The sequence below is a fragment of the Anolis sagrei genome, chromosome 4 (genome assembly GCF_037176765.1).
Source record: "Anolis sagrei isolate rAnoSag1 chromosome 4, rAnoSag1.mat, whole genome shotgun sequence".
Taxonomy (NCBI): domain Eukaryota; kingdom Metazoa; phylum Chordata; class Lepidosauria; order Squamata; family Dactyloidae; genus Anolis; species Anolis sagrei.
Genome location: NC_090024.1, coordinates 168,782,872 through 168,800,465, shown reverse-complemented (window position 1 = coordinate 168,800,465; position 17,594 = coordinate 168,782,872). Strand labels below are relative to the sequence as shown.

General features: G+C 38.5%; 1 protein-coding gene across 1 annotated transcript in view; it reads right to left on the bottom strand.

Moving 5' to 3' along the window:
• The window catches only part of LOC132772702 (cytochrome P450 2J2-like), a 28,185-nt gene extending 10,874 nt beyond the window's left edge, over window positions 1–17,311 (bottom strand). Inside the window, exons 1-5 of the mRNA XM_060771568.2 lie at window positions 17,111–17,311; window positions 14,601–14,763; window positions 9,994–10,143; window positions 7,747–7,907; window positions 6,050–6,226 (exon numbers count right to left, since the gene is read on the bottom strand). Coding sequence (XP_060627551.2) covers window positions 6,050–6,226; window positions 7,747–7,907; window positions 9,994–10,143; window positions 14,601–14,763; window positions 17,111–17,311 — 852 coding nt within the window. The remainder of the gene's footprint in view (window positions 1–6,049; window positions 6,227–7,746; window positions 7,908–9,993; window positions 10,144–14,600; window positions 14,764–17,110) is intronic.
• Window positions 17,312–17,594: the final 283 nt, after the last annotated feature.

Here is a 17,594-nt window from a genome sequence, read left to right as displayed (position 1 = left end):
CCAGGGGCTTTGAGGGAAGAGGCAATGTTCGCTTTTCCTTGTTGCCTCCGGCTCAGCTCCTGGAGACTCACTCCTGGCAGAACTGAGGCCCTGACTCTGCAACTTGAGGCCAACAACAACACCTGCTTGCCCCAGAGGCTGAGGAATAAAAGGACGATGTCTGCAGGGCCTCAGCCATAAGCAAGAAGTGAAGTTACTATCACCAGGGGATTTAAGGGAAGGAACAGTGTTTGTTTTCCTTGATGTCTTTGGCTCAGCTCTTGGGGACTCACTCCTGTCAGAACCTATCCAGTCAAAATCTGGTAGGGACTGGGATGCGGACCTGCTTTGGGTGGGCCTACCACCTGTCTTTCCTCTGTGGAATGAAATCACTTGTTAGCTGCTCCTAGGCCTGGCTGAATCACCATTTGCCTCCACCACTTGGTGTGCTACCTGCTTCCTTATCACTTGCCACCAGCTGCCAACCCTGCTGTTTTCCCTGTCAGCTACTGCCTGTGGTTTCCTTGATAACTTGCCCTTCATCTGCCAAGTACTCCTGCATCCCTTGACTGCTTTTCCATCATGTCATTTATTTTGTACCCTGCTTTATGCCGAGCTTCGGTTGTGGCTGAAAGCTGCTTTGGCGCCTTTTGACTTTAAGGGTTGCCAAAGAGCATGGACAACCATATTGAGGGGAGGGAGAGGGGAGGGCAGTGGAATCTACTCTTTCAGGGAGCTTTTTATATCATCAAATTGTACTGTCGTGCTATCAAATTAATCTAACTAATTGCACTATTTAAGACTTGGTCACCTGCTAGCACTTTAACTGGTTTTTCCTCATGGATTATAATTCACCCAAGACCTGCCTAGCACTTTATGGACCTCTTGTAGATTTGCACATCTATGCTGCCCCTCAACCCCCTTGCATTGTGTACTTTAAAGATCTGCATTTGCACTTTGTTGATTTGGAGTGGATTGGGAGGGCTGGAGGGGTTTGAAGTTTACAGGGCGGGAGAGGGGAAATAGTGGGAAGAAGTGCCACTTTTTGTTGGAAAGTTATCATCAACTAACTACCACTAGATCATGGGCTGAGGCCAGGAAGGAAGAACATAATGAGGGAGGGGAGGGTTCTGGGGGTCGGGGGACCCCCATAGAAATAATATTGGGGAGGGGTATATACAGGAAAGGGAAACCTTTAATTCAGTCTAGGGAATGTGAAAGAGTACTGGTAATTCCAAAACGGTCTCCTGGCATGGTAAAACTTGGTACCCAGGTTGGCAGACCCTCTGGATTAAGAATGGCACTGTTGAACCCCAGGTCTGTTAATGAAAAAACTGCTATCATCCAAGATTTAATTCAGGAGGAGTGTGCAGATCTGGCATGCCTAACGGAAACGTAGCTGAATAAGGCTGGAGGAGTTAATCTTACCCAGCTTTGCCCACCAGACTATTCTGTGCAGCACCAGCCAAGATCTGGATGGCAGGGGTGTGGGGTCACAGTGGTGTAAAGGGATTCCATCTCCTTGACTAGGTGCCCCATCCCACAGTCAACCTCTTTTGAGAGTGTCCACCTGAGGGTGGGTGAACGGGACAGAATAGGGATTCTGTTAGTGTACCGGCCACCCCACTGCACTACAGTCCCCCTGCCTGAACTAGCCAGGGTGGTCTCAGGCTTGGTGTTGGAGTCTCAGTGGCTCATAGTGCTGGGGGACTTCAATGTCCATGCAGAGACCATTCTGTTGGGAGTGGCTCAGGACTTCATGGCCACCATGGCAACTGTAGGGCTGTCCCAACTAGTCTGGCTCTACCCACTGAGCTGGGCACACATTAGACTTGGTTTTCTGTCAGGGATGGGAGAAAGTTGGCAGTGTGGAGGACCTGACCATCATGCCTTTACCATGGACTGATCATCACCAGATCAGGTTTAGGCTTACTGCACCCCCCCCCCCAACCTCTATAGGGGTGGGAGACCAATTAAATGGGTCTGCCCAAGGAGGCTTATGGCTCCCAAAAGATTCCTGATGGCTCCTGGGGAGTTTCCCGCCACCTCGGTAGGTGATCCTGTTGATGCTCTGGTCACTCTCTGAAATAGGAAATAGGAAGATGACTAGGGCAATAGACATCATTGCTCCGGAATGTCCCCTCTCAAGTAGCCAAGCTAAATGTTCTCCTTGGTTCAATGAGGAGCTGGCAGCAATGAAGCTGGGAAATGAACCATTTAGGGCTATATAGGCTAAAGACAGTACTTTGAATTATGATCAGTAGCAGACTGGCAGCTAGTGGAACTGGCGTAACAGAGGAGTTTTGAGCTCCCTGTATGCCGCTCTGGTGAGAAACCTGGCTGCCACCCATTGGACCATTTGAAGCTTTAGAACAGTCTTCAAAGGCAACACCATGTAGAGCGCACTGTAGTAGTCTATTCTCAATGTAACAAGAGTATGGACCACTGTGGCCAAGTTTGACTTCCCAAGGTATGGACACAACTGGCACAGAAGCTTTAATTGTGCAAAAGCTTCCCTGGCCACCGCCAAATGTTATAAAACTGGGCTAAAAGTGGTAGATGTACCCCTCATGTGTGGCGATTTTCACCCCTCTAGCACTAATACTGAAGGGAAGGGGAGCCTGGGGAAGCCCACCCATTGTGGCCAATGGATTGAAAATGTTCCTTTCTTTTGGATGTGGAACAAAAACACCCATTCGTAAAGGCACGTGTTTTCGAAAGGTCCTTGAACATTAAAACAGGGGCCTATGTAATGTAGATTATAAAATTTTTACAAATCTTCTTGCAAATAGGTTGGCAGATATAATTCCAAATTTAATAGGGGAAAACCAATATGGTTTTATCAAAAATAGAAGATTAGTTGATCCTATAAGAAATATCCTTAATAAAATTAATCAAGCTACTAGGGTAAAGGAGAAACTTTTGTTACTAAAATTGGACGTGTATAAAGCATTCAATACGGTCAACCATCAATATTTGCACAAAGTTTGTGAAGACTTTAACTTGGGAAGACAATTTTGTGAAATAATTAAGGAACTTTATAAAGATAATCAAACACAAATATTGATTAATATTAATTAACTACAACAAGAATTATTAAGATCAATAGCGGAACAAAGCAAGGATGCCCTCTCTCTCCCATACTATTTGCTCTGGCAATAGAACCTTTGGTGAATCTAATTAGAAACAACGTTAAAATTGAAAGCATAAAAATCGGGTCAGAAGTAATGAAAATAAATTTATTTGCAGATGACGCCATGGTGTTATTGGGGTCACCAGAGGATTCTATAAAAGTAGTTATAAATACTATAAAGAAATTTGAGAATTTATCAGGGTTGGCCATTAATATACAAAAATCAGAAATACTACACAAAAAATTTGACTCCTAAAGAGTTTAAAGAAATTCAGAGTACTACAGGGATAAAACTAGGGGAGAAGAAGATAAAATATCTAGGCATATACATTCCCAAAAACTTAAACATTATAACTCAATCTAATTATAATAACTTATGGGAAAAAATAAACAGATGAGTAGTTGGAAAAAACAAAATTGGGATATATCAAGCAAAATTAAAACGGTTAAAATGATGATTCTCCCAAAATTTTATTCCTGTTTCAAGCACTCCCATTTAGTATTCCTATTAAAATTATTAAAAAATTGGATTCTTCGATCAAAACCTGGATAGAAGGAATAAATAAAAATCGAATTCCCAAATCAGTATTTTATTCCCCAGAAGAGAATGGAGGATGGGGTGCCCTTAATCTACAGAATTATTTTGATGCCTGCCAATTAACAAGACTGATAGAATTAGATTTTGATGATTCGAGAAGATGGGCTAGAATTGAAAAAGCAATTAATGGATGGAACCACTGTTTATGTTTAAAAGGACGGGTTGACAAAAAAAAAAGCCTTAACAGAAATTAAAGGGGGGCCATTGATCTCATCCCTAGAATGCTGGAAAAAATGGAAAACAAACTAGAAATTAATAGGGTAGATATACTCCCAATATGGTTTCTTGACAATAAAAAAGAACAGACATTGGGTAAAGTAACAAATTTGAAATGGAATGGAATGATTTTGATAAAAGACCTCTTGAACTCAGATGGGACAATCAAGGATTGGGAGTCAATAAAGGGTTTGTTTGTTTTTTGTCGTGTCAGGAGCGACTGCAAGTCACTTTTGGGGTGAGAGAATTGGCCGTCTGCAAGGACGTTGCCCAGGGGACACCTGGATGATTTGATGTTTTTATCATCCTTGTAGGAGGCTTCTCTCATGTCCCCGCATCAGGAGCTGGAGCTGATAGAGGGAGCTCATCCACCTCTCCCTGGATTTGAACCTGTGACCTGTCGGTCTTCAGTCCTGCCGGCACAAGGGCTTAACCCACTGCGCCACTGGGGGCTCCAATAAAGGGTAAATGTGGTCAAGGTAATTGGCTCCTTTGGAATGGACTGAAACAAAGGATCATTAAAGGGAAGAAAAAAGAAGGCCCTGAAACAGCCCTAGATCAAATTCTAAAATGGAAACTAGAAAAGGAGAAAGGGCTGATGGGGTTTATTTACAAGAAATTAATTGGAATACAATATAATTTAAAACAAGTTTTGATAGAAACATGGAAAGATGATTTAAATAATAAAGTTTCAGAAATAGAAAACTGGATAGATTCAATTAAAAATATTAAGCTTATAAAGATTAGATAAACGCAAAGGAAATTACTGACTAAATGGTATAGAACCCCAATTAAAATAGCCCAGATGACAAAAACTACCACAAAACTTTGTTGGCATAGATGTGGGAAAATTGGCTCCTATTCCCACATGTGGTGGAAATGTGATAGAGTTCTATAACAAGGTAATGAATGAAATGGAAGAAATAATAGGATATAAACTGGCTTTGAATAAAATAGAATTTTTTACACAGAAATCTGACAAAAGGTAATATCAAAGCCTGGGAGGAAATTATAAAATATATGATATTAGCTGCCCAAGCAACTGTGGCGTTGGGGTGGAAAGATTATAGAAAATGGGAGGTTAAAAATGGTATGAGTATTTAGCAGAATATATGCTTCAGGATTATATCCATGAAAAAAGAAGCAAATACACAACATGCCGATTTAAGAAAACTTGGGTGCAGAAATGGGAAAGACTGATCGTAAAAGTGGAAGGAAAAGAAAGATATAATGTGCTAAACCATTCTCTCTTTACAATTGTTCAATTAAATTAAGATCTGAATTAAGGTAAATACTGTTCCCTGAGGGGGGTGGGGGGGGGAGGAGGGGTGTAAAACTGTCAGACACAAGGGTAAGGTGAAGGGGAGATAGATAAGAACATTAGGAAAACAATATGCGATATGTGATATGTGATATGTATTCATAATGTAATTTAGCAACTGAATTTCTAACAATGATCGTATGTAATGGTACTATTTTTGTGTCGAAAAAGTATAAAAATAAATAAAAAACCAGGGCCTTATGAATGAAAGAAATAGAAGCAGATAGTGATTCTATACAATTGCACAAGTCCAATAGGAAGTATGAACACACTAGCAAAAATTCATGACCTAGACTTAAAAGCCCAGAAAATTATTATGTATTAAATGTATTAAAACCAGCAAGGGTATGAATAGATAAAACATCCAGATGAATAAAACATCCAGATGAATAAAACATCCAGACTCTCCAACTATTTTGAACTTCATTTCCCAGAAGTCCTTGACGGCAAGGACATTGTTGAAGGATAATAGGATTTCCTTTTCAGGACATCTGGAAAGTAAAGTTTCCCCAGCTTTATTCACAAATTGTTCTGAAACATCATGGCCAGGTAGTGATATTTAACTAATACACAATTGATATCACATAAACAAAGGCACTTCCTAAGTAAAATGTTTTCATATGCTTACACAGTACCTCTCTTTCCAACCTTCCTATACCCGATTTGACTTTGTATAATAACTTGAAGCCATGAAAAAACCCTATTTTAACAAATACTGTAATTATCTATGGTATCTTAGACTATCTATCTATCTTCACTTCAAATTAAGAAATAGATTCTTTCCTCCTAATTTATTAAATACCTTGGCCATTTCATTTAGATAAGCATCAATGAAATCTTTTGTTTCAAGTGGATTCCAGTCTTCTTTGTGCTTTTCAATTATTTTTCTCACAAAGGATTCCAGTAGTTTACAGTTTTTAAAATAGGTTTGATGGGGTCCTGGCAATCGCCTCATGAGAGCTGGGAAAGCATTGTACAGCTGGAAGATAAACACTAAAATTAGATGAGAAGGAGAGAAAAACTAGTAACTTCTGTAGAACATCTCTATAGTTGCATCACCAGTTATAATTAGGTTAACGGCCAGCAGAACAAGAAGATATAGGACTTCATCAGACGGAGTGGGGGGAAAGTAGAGGAATATGGAGAAAACTATCTTACTTGATTCCCTATCGTCTTTCCCCATCTTCTGGGATAGCCAGCTATCTCGTGTTCCTTTCCCATCTTCTGCCTGTCTTTCCTCATTTTAAGCCATAACACTGCCACTATTACAGGCTCATGTAGTGAGGACTCAAGGGAGAGCCTTCTCAATGTTTGCTCCTACCCTATGGAATGCCCCTCCCTAGAAAGTTAGCCTGCCCGCCCCCTCCCTGTTTTCCATTCACTAAAAGGCAAAGATGTTTTTGTTTCAGAAGGCAATCCAAAGAACTCCCATCATTTGATTCCTAGATCCTTAAGATAAAGGAATATATGGACTTGGATAAGTTGGCGAATATAGTTTACTATCAGAATAAGAAGAGAATGATTGATTGGCAACCGCTAAGGAAATATCTTAAAGAAAAGAAATCTATACAGATAGAATATAAGTGAAGGTAATTCTAAATTATAACAAAAATATATGTAGCAAGATCTTTGTTTTTCATTTTACCCTGTGGACTATACAGGAAGTCAACATTTGTACAGAACACTATACGACTACTCCTACCCCTTCACCTCCCTACTCCATCCCCCATCCCATTTCCCGACACACAACATACTTAATTGTGGATTGTTCTTTCTATCCCCGCCCCCTCTGTATTGTATACAAAATAAGAAAAACTGTAACAATAAAGATGATTTTTTTTTAAAAAAAGAAGGCATTCAGTGTGTATGCATCAAGGCTGCAATTTTTCTAAATTTTGAGAATAATAATGCGTGTTTTTAAAACAGTATTATCACTTTCTTTCTTTCTTCTTTTTAAGATACCTAGAGTTCCACTTCAGAGGAAAGGCGGCATGTAAACAAAATGGATAAATAAATGACTAAATAATATCCATTTGACATACTGCACCCAAATCCATGCAACAACTGAGACACATCCGTACCATAATACAAAATCAGGTGAAAAGAGTAAATAGAAGTGTATGGCACTAGATGCCTGTATTATTGTATCATTGCATTGTATTATTGTTTTAATTAATGTTTATGTACTGTTTTAATTAATGCTTTATGTTTTTTAATTGTGTTGTATTATTGTAAATTTTTTATATGAAGCAGCATTGAATCATTGCCTAATGTAAGCTGTCCTGAGTCTCCCTTCGGGGGTAGAGAAGAGATGGGGTAGAAATACCGGAAATAAAATAAAATAAATAAACCAAGAAAGAAAGAAAGAACAGAAAAGCTAGAATGGGCAGACTCAATCTATTCCAAGCAAATGAATGAAGAATGAATGGGATTAGAAAATCATGTCAAAAGCAGACAGTCTTGGTCCTTGCTGCCCATAAGATCACAAATAGGCCTTACCTGGGCCGAAATACCTTGCTGGATGACTCCTATTTCATTAAGATAATGCAAAAGTTTCTGGAACTGACTATCATGGTAATCAAAGCGGTTTCCAAAAGTGAATGAACAAATTACATTTGAAGCAGCATTGATAATTTTATGGTACGGGTCAAATGGCTGCCCTGGAAAGGAAAAGAATGTTGGCAGAGGAGTAATTGGAAAGATTACACCTTTCATATCACAGAAATACAACATCAGGAAAATATTCTGATGTTGTTATGGATTAAAGCATGGTAAATACATTTTAAGCAACAGTGAGGCGTAGATGTGTTGGTCTATTCCAGCATAAACAACTACCACATATACTCATGTATAAGTTGACATGTGTAAATTGAGAGCAGCTTTGGAAACAAAACTATGGATTTTTATATGAGACATAGATGAGTTGAGAGACATTCTCTGGAGAGGAGAAAAGCCAGTACCCACTCACAATATTTTTTTCCAACTAGCTATTTAACAAGGTAATATGTGGCTCATTAGTTGAAGGAGTAGAAGGATATAATTCTTTCAGCTTTTTCCCAGGATAAACTAAGCTCTTATCTTTCACTACTTTACTTGGAGATGTAAAGAGTTAAGATACAGTACTTACATTGACCTGTGGATCAAATGACTGACTTGGGGGTTTTTACATCAATTTTTGACTAAAATGTCATATACGGGTTTTTATGCATGACTTTATACAGTAAGGCCTCTATCACATAAACCTGTTTTTCTACTACAGTCACATTGTTATTGTTAGCAGATACATATTGCATTAACCATCCTCAATATCACATTTCTCTTCTTTAGTGGAATTTTGTTGTTTCCATTTATCAATATTTTTGGATTTTATATATTGCTTTTATCCATGTTATTCAATTATTTCCAAAATCCATGTCTATTAATATTGCAAAAATAAATACCCAGTTGACATTATCAAATGCCTCTCTCTACATCTCAAAATATCAGGGCTGCTTTCCCCCTCCATTTTGTTTACCTAGAGCAGTGTTTCTCAAACTGTGCTCCTTCAGGTGTTTGGGACTCCAGCTCCCCAAAATCCCAGCCTGCTTATCAGCTGTTAGGAATGTTGGGAGCTGAAGTCCAAAACATCCAGAGGAGGACAGTTTGAGAACCATTTATCTAAAACCTCTATTAGATCCAAGACCGATCTTTCATTGGTGAGTATTGCTGTCCTCTCAGGAAGTGAGTGAAGGTATTGCAAGTCCCATCATCCATGGCCCAAACTCTTCCAAATTGCACCAGGATGTAGAGTGGGCTATGGGGGCTCTGTGTGCCAAGTTTGGTCCTGATCCATCATTGGGTGAGTCACAGTGGTCTTAGGAAGTGAGTGAAGGTGCTGCAAGTCCCATCATCCATGGTCCATCCTCCTCCAAACCACACCAGGAAGTAGAATGGCTCATGGGGACTCTGTGCACCAAGTTTGGTCCTGATCTGTCATTATTATGGCTCGCAGTGGTTTAAGGAAGTGAGCGGTAGGACTACTTTTATCCATGTTAGCATTATGCATTGAAACAAGAACACACAATTTCAAGATAGGAACAGCACTTTGTAATTATTGTCACAACAAGGAGCTGTTCCTGGGTTATACATGGCTCCTATTAGCCACCTGCCTGACCTTGGCTGTCAGTATTTACATTCTTCTCCAGCAAATCCATGTCCCAATAGCCAGTAGTACATTTTTGCCATAAGCTGTACACATGTTATCAGCATACACCCAATCAGGTCAATGGCAGACTCTGCTGAACTTCCCAAATGTCCAGCTCAGGAAAAGTCTGTCAGTGACACAGCAAGGCAGGAACAGATCAATCACAGCCACCTTAGGCTATAAACTACTATATTTTACAGCTATATACATTAGAAGCTACTTAACACTCAGCACATGGTAAATTTGCTTCTATTCCGACCGATCGTAAGGTTCTGAACACACAAACACTGTTATCAGTACTAGTCCACAACTCCTGCATTCCAGAGTGACACACGATGCTGTGTCCATTTGTTCTGTACACTTGATTTATGACCTCTCTAGAAATGCCGTTCCCTCCATAGTTCAGTTAACTCTTTCCACACAGGAATACACTCGGCACATAGTGACTGCATTTTAAACATACATACATACATACTTTGAAATCTACATTACAAATTGCAAACAGCTCCAACAAAGTCACATGTCTGCAATGGAGCACTATGAAACTTTAAAGGTATCATTACCTTTCTCATCTCCAATGGCAGCCGCAAGGAACCTGCTCTCTTCCTGTATTCGTTCCTCCAAATATGTTTTGCGCAATCCAAAGTTTCTTAGCGTTGAGAAAACAAATCGTCTTTGTTGTTTCCAGGTCAGTCCATTAGACATTATCACTCCTAGATGGCAAAAGTTGGCATCACATCACTAAGCCCTGTAAATTCTAAAAATAAAAAGACTGAAATCTTGTTGGAGCATATTCAGCAAAGAGGAGGACTGACTGATACTTCTAGTAAGTAAATCTTTCTTTGGCTGGAAAGAAATCCCTAATGCAAGTTCTATTGGTATGAGAGACATTCAATGAGATAGCTATTGTGACTTAAAAATGTTTTTTCCCCATTTTTTTTTAAATTTCCCTAAAATGGGTATATGGATGAATATTTCTGAAAGTTGGGGGGGAGTTATCCTCTTGTCTTGTGTCATTCAAAGAGATAGCTGTTGCAGTTTTTTTTTTTTTAAAAAAAATGTTGTTTATAAAAACTTTGGAAATTCCCAAAAACTTCCAAAGGATAAGCAAAACATTCTGAAATTTGATGAGCTAACAGTTGTAAATGTGTTCTACCATTTTAGCAAATTTAATAACAACATCAACAATAAATTTTATATCTATACCGCCCTATCTTCCCGAGGGGACTCAGGGCAGTTTACAACAGAAAATTGGCAGACATTCAATTTTCTATAAGTACATCAGGTGTACTTATAGAACAACTCAAAAATAACAAAATTAGAAATGTAAATGTAAAAATCAAACATTTAGGACATATTTGATGTAATAGCAGCAAACAGTTTAAACATAAAAAGGCATTTACAAGTCAACAGGGCTGAGGTAGTGTCTGAGTCAGAGTGTTTAAGGTGCTGGCCAAATAAAAAAAATATTATATTGCATAATTCCACAAGTTAAAAAGGACCTATATCGGTCTAGTTACCATCCCCTTTCCCCACCCGCCTCCCGATTCCTGCCCCATAACGTCCACCCCAATTCTTTATACCATTCCAGAGATTACTCAGAGCTCAACAATTAAGGAGACCTCTGGATACTGTTTAGGCATGTTTACCCCAATAGCTGTAAAAATGAGGGAGAAAGGAGGCCTTGAAGTTTCCCCACTTGTACATTACTATAACAAAAATGTAATGAAATTTCTTTACTCTCATAATAGTAAGAAAATTTTCACTAATTATACTTTAAAAATTCTTTAGAAATGAAATGTCAGCAGCACCCCTTAATTTTGTAATGAGCTTTCAAACATTTTTTCATTGATCAACAGCTTTTGAACCTTCATGGAAGTGAGATTTCCTTCTGTATTAAACATTATTATTATTATTATTATTATTATTATTATTATTATTATTATTATCTGCATTTCTATACCGCTTTTCTCACCCCTGGCTGGACTCAAAGTAGTTTACAACATAATAAATGGTAAATTCAATGCCTCACATATATATTAAAATATCTCATATCTAAATCAATAACATATAACTGTAGATTAAAACCATTAAAACTATAAAAACATCAGACATAGAAATAAGCATGAAACATATTATTGCTGCAATTTACAGTATTGAGTAGCATTGTAAAAGCTTCCAGTGCTACTGGAAAATTATTTTGTTGTTTTTTCATAGTGAGCTGGCAATTAAATTAAAATTGAGGTTCCACATGAATAGCTTCCATGACTGCCTTCTTTTTGGAACTATCCGTCAGTTTTAGCACACATCTATCTGGGATGTATCTATAGCTATATTTTTCAAAATGTGCTCTGTGGAGCTCTTGGGGCTCTATGAAGCCTACTGAGGGGCTCTGCAGTTCCCTTCTCCTCCTCCAAACTTTCCTCCTCTTTTCTGTTCCCCCCTCCCCTGCCTGCCTTTCACCAAAAGCCTTTTCCCCTCATCTTCTTCATAATCCAGATTCTTTCCTCATCAACTTCTTTGCTTTCAAAACTCAGTTTCCCCACGGCTCAGGGGGTGCTTTGATTGTGCTTTTCCTGCACAGGAGAAGGGACTTAGACTGTATGGCACCAGGAGTTTCCTCTTTTTCTACCATCATCATCATCATCATCATCATCATCATTATCATCATTATCATCACAAATGCTGGATGACCATCTGTTAGGAGTGCTTTGATTGTACTTTCCATTTATGGTAGAAGGGGATGGACTGGACAGCCATCCCCTTCTGCTAGGTTAATGTTGGTTAAAATTGTTCTTAATTTTAAATTTTGCATTGTTCTTTCCTTCCTTTCTTTTTGTACTACAAATGAGATATGTGCACTGCAGTGTGCATAGGAATTTGTTCATTTTTAAAATTTAGTTCACACTAATACTCTCCATCCATCTGCCACTGGCCCAGCTTGTTTATCAAATTTTAAAACACAATGTGTCAGAAAGTTTGGCCATGCCTGGTATATATACATTATAATATAATAATATTTCTTGGGGCTCCACGAGAAACTTCTGGTTCAAGAAGGGCCCTATAGTTGAAAAAGATTGAGAAACATTGATCTATAGTAGAAAATTAATGCCATTTGATAGCTCTTTAACAGACATGGCTTAAAACTCATCTTCAAAAAGGAGGACCCCAAAAAAGGACCCAAACAATTGTTGCCCAGTGAGCTTGATATTGATACCAGGAAAAATTAAGCAGAGAATCTGTAAGCACTTAGGCCCCCTACACAATGTCATATAATCCAGATTAACAAATTGGATAATCTGGATTTTATATGGCAGTGTAGAGGGAGTCTTAAAAAGCAATGCTACAAAGCCAGACTGACTTTATACGGTTTTTTAAAAACAAGTTTAGTAGGTGAAGGGGATGCTGTGGGTACAGAATATCTCGATTTCAATAAGGCCTTTGTTAAGTTCCCCCTGACATTCTCATAAAGAAGCTAACAGAATGTGGACTGTTAGGTGGCTTGGGAATTGGCTGACTGGTCAAATCCAAAGGGTGCTGACCAGTGGCTCTTCCTCATCCTGGAAAGAAGTGATAAAAGGGGTGCCAAAGGTTTTTGTCCTGGGCCCAGCACTATTAAACCTCTTCATCAATGAGTTGGATGACAGAATAGTTCCAACGTGCCTTTTCAGATTAGGAACCCCACTACCAAACCCCAGAAGCACTTTAGTAGAGCCAAGATCACTGCTCATCGCACACTGCACTTGATTTTAATCCCATATCCCTCCGACACTTCAGCACTTTTTAATCCTGTACCCCTACTCCGGCCGGCTCAGTTTTTAATAATTGTCCTGTTGTATTGCTATTGTTTATTGTTTTCTGCTTTAACTGTTTTATTTGCTATGTACTGTATTGTTGTATTGTGTTGGGCTCCGGCCTGCTGTAAGCCGCATCAAATCCCTTGGGAGATGCTAGCGTGGTACAAATATAATAATAATAATAATAATAATAATAATAATAATAATAATAATAATAATAGAAGGTATGCTTATTAAATTTGCAGGTATCACCAAATTGGGTGGGATAGCTAATACCCCGAGAGGTCAGGATCTGAATTCAAAATGACTTTAACAGATTAGAGAGCTGGGCCAAAACTAACAAAATCAATTTCAGTAGGGAGAAATGTACAATACTACATTTTGCCAATAAAAATGAAATGCACAAATATAGGAGGGGTAAACCTGGCTTGAAAACAGTACATGTGAAAGTGAACTATTAATGTATCCCTAGCAGTCTTAGGCTCCATCCACACAGACACTAAAATCCATCTTGAAAGTAGATTAAGATGGTGAAGTCCTGATAATATTTCACCCCAATGTGAGCTCCAACTCGCATCTACCATGAAACTGCATGATAAAAAATCCTCATGAGAAACCCCAGTTCCAGCTGGAAGATCTGATGAATCCCTCCTGTGTCTGAATATAAAGAATGCTGATCTTGGAGCAGTCAGGGTAAAAAAGCAGCCTGCTTCCAATGAAAAAAATTACAGAATTATTCAGCAGTTGACAGTTTCTGAAGCTAGCTTACAGAAGCTTTTTATCTCTATGAGAAGGTAAGGAAATTCTAAAAACCCACCTGTGTTCAATAGAATCACTCCAGATCAAAATGTGGCTTAAGAGTTCCAGTGGCTCTTTGTCCTGCATTTCAGCTTACAGCCAGTTTTATGTACCCACTCCAGACCAAATCAAATGATCCACATTTTGATCTGGGTGAAATGCCTATGTGGAAGGACCCTTGGTAAGCCACAAGCTGAACATAAGTCAACAGTGTGATGGAACAGCTATAAAAAAAAATCCCCAATGTGTTTCTAGGCTGCATCAATATGGCATTCTTCCGTTATTTTGAAACCTAAATAAAATCTTTTCTTTTATTTATTTTATGTTAGAAAATGAATATAGGGTTCTATTTAGTGATATGTAGTACTTTATAATGGTTTATGTACCAAGTGAGAAGTTGTAAGCTAAAATTAGGCTGTTCTCAAAGTATAGAGACTGTATATTAAATTGTTTAGAAATTGTCATTTAGAATTTTTCAGTGGGTGTACTCCTACAAAATTAAATCTGATTTATGAATACAAAAGATGGGGAAGATTCTTTGCAGAAAATAAAGAAATGAAGGCAAATATACTAACCAAATGTCTTTGAAATGTCATAGATAATAGGGATTTGTGGCCGACCTAGAAAGCTTTCACCCTGATGAATAAGAGCTTCCTTCACTGCTTGCAGTCCATTCACAAAGACAATATGCATATTTCCAAACTGCAAACTGAAGACATTGCCATATATTGCAACAAGCTGAAAGGAGGAAATATGTTATGGTTAAGTTTTGAACTTTTGAAAAATTCTTGATTACCTCATTTTTGATCAAAATCCCGGTACAACCCTTCTTTCTGTTGGAATTCAACCACACACTGCTCAAGTCTGCAGTCATCAATGAGAAGCAACTAGATAGCATTAGGAATTCCCCCCCCCCCCGCTCCCCCTCCTGAATGTCTGTCGTTGTATCTGTTTTCTCTCTCTCTCTCTCTCTCTCTCTCTCTCCTCTCATCCTAATTGATGATGTAGAATTGCATTTCTTTAGGATGCATGTCCTTTCATTTTAAGACTTTATCATCATTTTTCTCATGCAAATTATACGTATTTGATTCAAGTTGCTCAATTGACTACAGGTTTTGAAATGCAAAATTGCTGCACAGAGAAATGTAATGTGTGTATCGAGGTGAAATCGTATGCCCTGCCTGCACCTAAGTCCACTGAGATGATGACTGAGCACCCTCTGCAACTCATTTCATTGATGTCTGTGGAGCAATGAGAGTTCTGTCAACGTTCTGACCTTTATTGACAATTATTCCAGATATCCAGTTGTGTATTTCCTTAAGAGTAAAGATGGAGTTTATGACAGACTACAGTAGGTTTTTTTCCCAACTGTAAGCAACAAGATCAATAGAATTTCTGAAGCACTGAGAACTGATAATGGTGGAGAGTATTGCAACCAGTCAGTAGATGACCTTCTCAAGAAATTTGGCATAGACCATGAGCACATGCTCCCCTATTTTCCATGCCAGAAGGGCATTGCTGAAAGGAAAAATAGGAGTCTGATTGAAATGACCAGATCTATGCTCTTAGACTCCAAATTGCCACCCAGCCTATGGGCTGAAACCATGAATAGTGCTAATTATTTGCAAAATAGACTACCCATGGCTGCAAAGATTGTATTACCTTATGAATTATGGCATGAACACACACCCAATGTAAAGCACTTGAGAGTATTTGACAGCAAAGTCTACAAATCTATTCCAAAAGAAAAAAGAGACAAATTTGACTGGACTGCAGAGTTCTGTTCAGGAAATGGAAGGTACCAAACTTTTAATCCAGAAACTAATAAAATCTCTGCTGATGACGTAATTGATGAAGTAGAATGGCATTTCTTTAGGATGCATGTCTTTTCATTATAAGACATCATGATCACACTTCTTTTTCCACCTTTTCATTCAGACCTCTCTCTACATTATGTAAATGAGAAAATGTAGTATTCAGAGTTTTTCCCCCTTTTGTCTGAACCTTAGAAGTAATAGAGTTAGAGAGAAGCTTAGACCTAATCAACAATCTAGTTCTTATATATTTTTAATAAACCTTTTGAAACTTTAAGGCTTGAACTCTGCACTTTTGCCTCCTTAGCTCAATACTTCTTTTACAGCCACAACACTACACTTTCTGCTTGCTGTGAGCTAACTACCAAGTTAATTATCCTGTTTTGTATTTTTTAAATATTCTGTTATCTTGGAGATTTCCCTGACAGTCTTCCTTGTGAAGGTGTAAAACCATGACCATTTAGTAGCCAGTGATGATCAAAGTGTCCAGTTATAACACAAGCATCTTTAAGAGCTCCAGGTTATAATCTGTAGTCCCCAGTGGATGATATCATCATGGTACTTCTGGCTATTGGGACATAGCCAGATGATTTTTCTGAAGTTGTATACTAGGTCATCCAGTTCTACTTACTTCTTTGAAAAAGTCCTTGAACATTCCAAAGGGGTAGCTACGCTCTGCTCGAAGGACAGAGAAGCCAACCCTGCTCATAGGCATTTATTACATCAATGAACTGTTCTTATCATAAATCACTTTCTTCTTTTTACTTGGAACCTAATCTGATGTAATTTAAAACCATCAGGTTTAATAACCACTCCTGGGTTATCAGAAAGCAAATATTGTGTCATTATAAAATGAGAAATAAGCAGCAGGAGAAAAGAACGATTACATTGCAGATAGATTGACTCAATTAAGGAAGCTTCAGTCTTAAGTTTTCCAAGAGCTGATAAGGGCTTGTAGTAAAAGTTATCTCCGGAAGGGCTGTTACTCATTTGGGCCACTTTTATACTGCCCTATATCCTGGAATCCGATCCCTGATTATCTGCTTATCCCAGATTATATGACAGTGGAAATTCACATAATCCAGCTCAAAGAAGATAATCTTGGATAGGATCCTGGGATATAGGGCAGTTTAGATCCAACCTTAGTCACCATACATCAAAGCTAACCTGGCAGCTCAAAGCAACAATTAGCAACAGTTATTTCTTTATTAGAGGAGCCTCCTTGCGTCTTAAAAGGACATATGCACTATCCAAGCACTTCTCCACCTTACCTTTTGGTTATAGAGATGAGGATTCTTGAAATCATAACTAAGCAGATTGCCCAGAAAAGGAAGAGGCACAGGACCTGGGGGGAAATCCCTTGGCCGTCTCCGCCTTACGTAGTCAGTAAGGAGAAGAAATGTAGCAAGGAATCCAAGAATAATCTGCAGAGATATGGCCTCCCAGAAGATAGCAAAAGAGAGGAACCACATTATCAGTCTCAACTAGTATACTCAAGACTGACTGCTATGTCTCTGAGCCAGCATGCCTGCTTTTTCAATGTTTTACCTGGTGCTCAGAAAAAATGAAGACAAGGATCAATATATCATATTTCCAGATGTATCATGTAGATTATCTGACTAGGAATTTGACTAATAATGAAAGAGAATGTTCTGTTGATATCATGTTGAAGAGAGAGGGATCTTTCTTAATCATAGTTTCCTCTTTCCACTTTTACTTTTAGCGTGGAATTTGATCTTTCAAAAGTAATTAGTG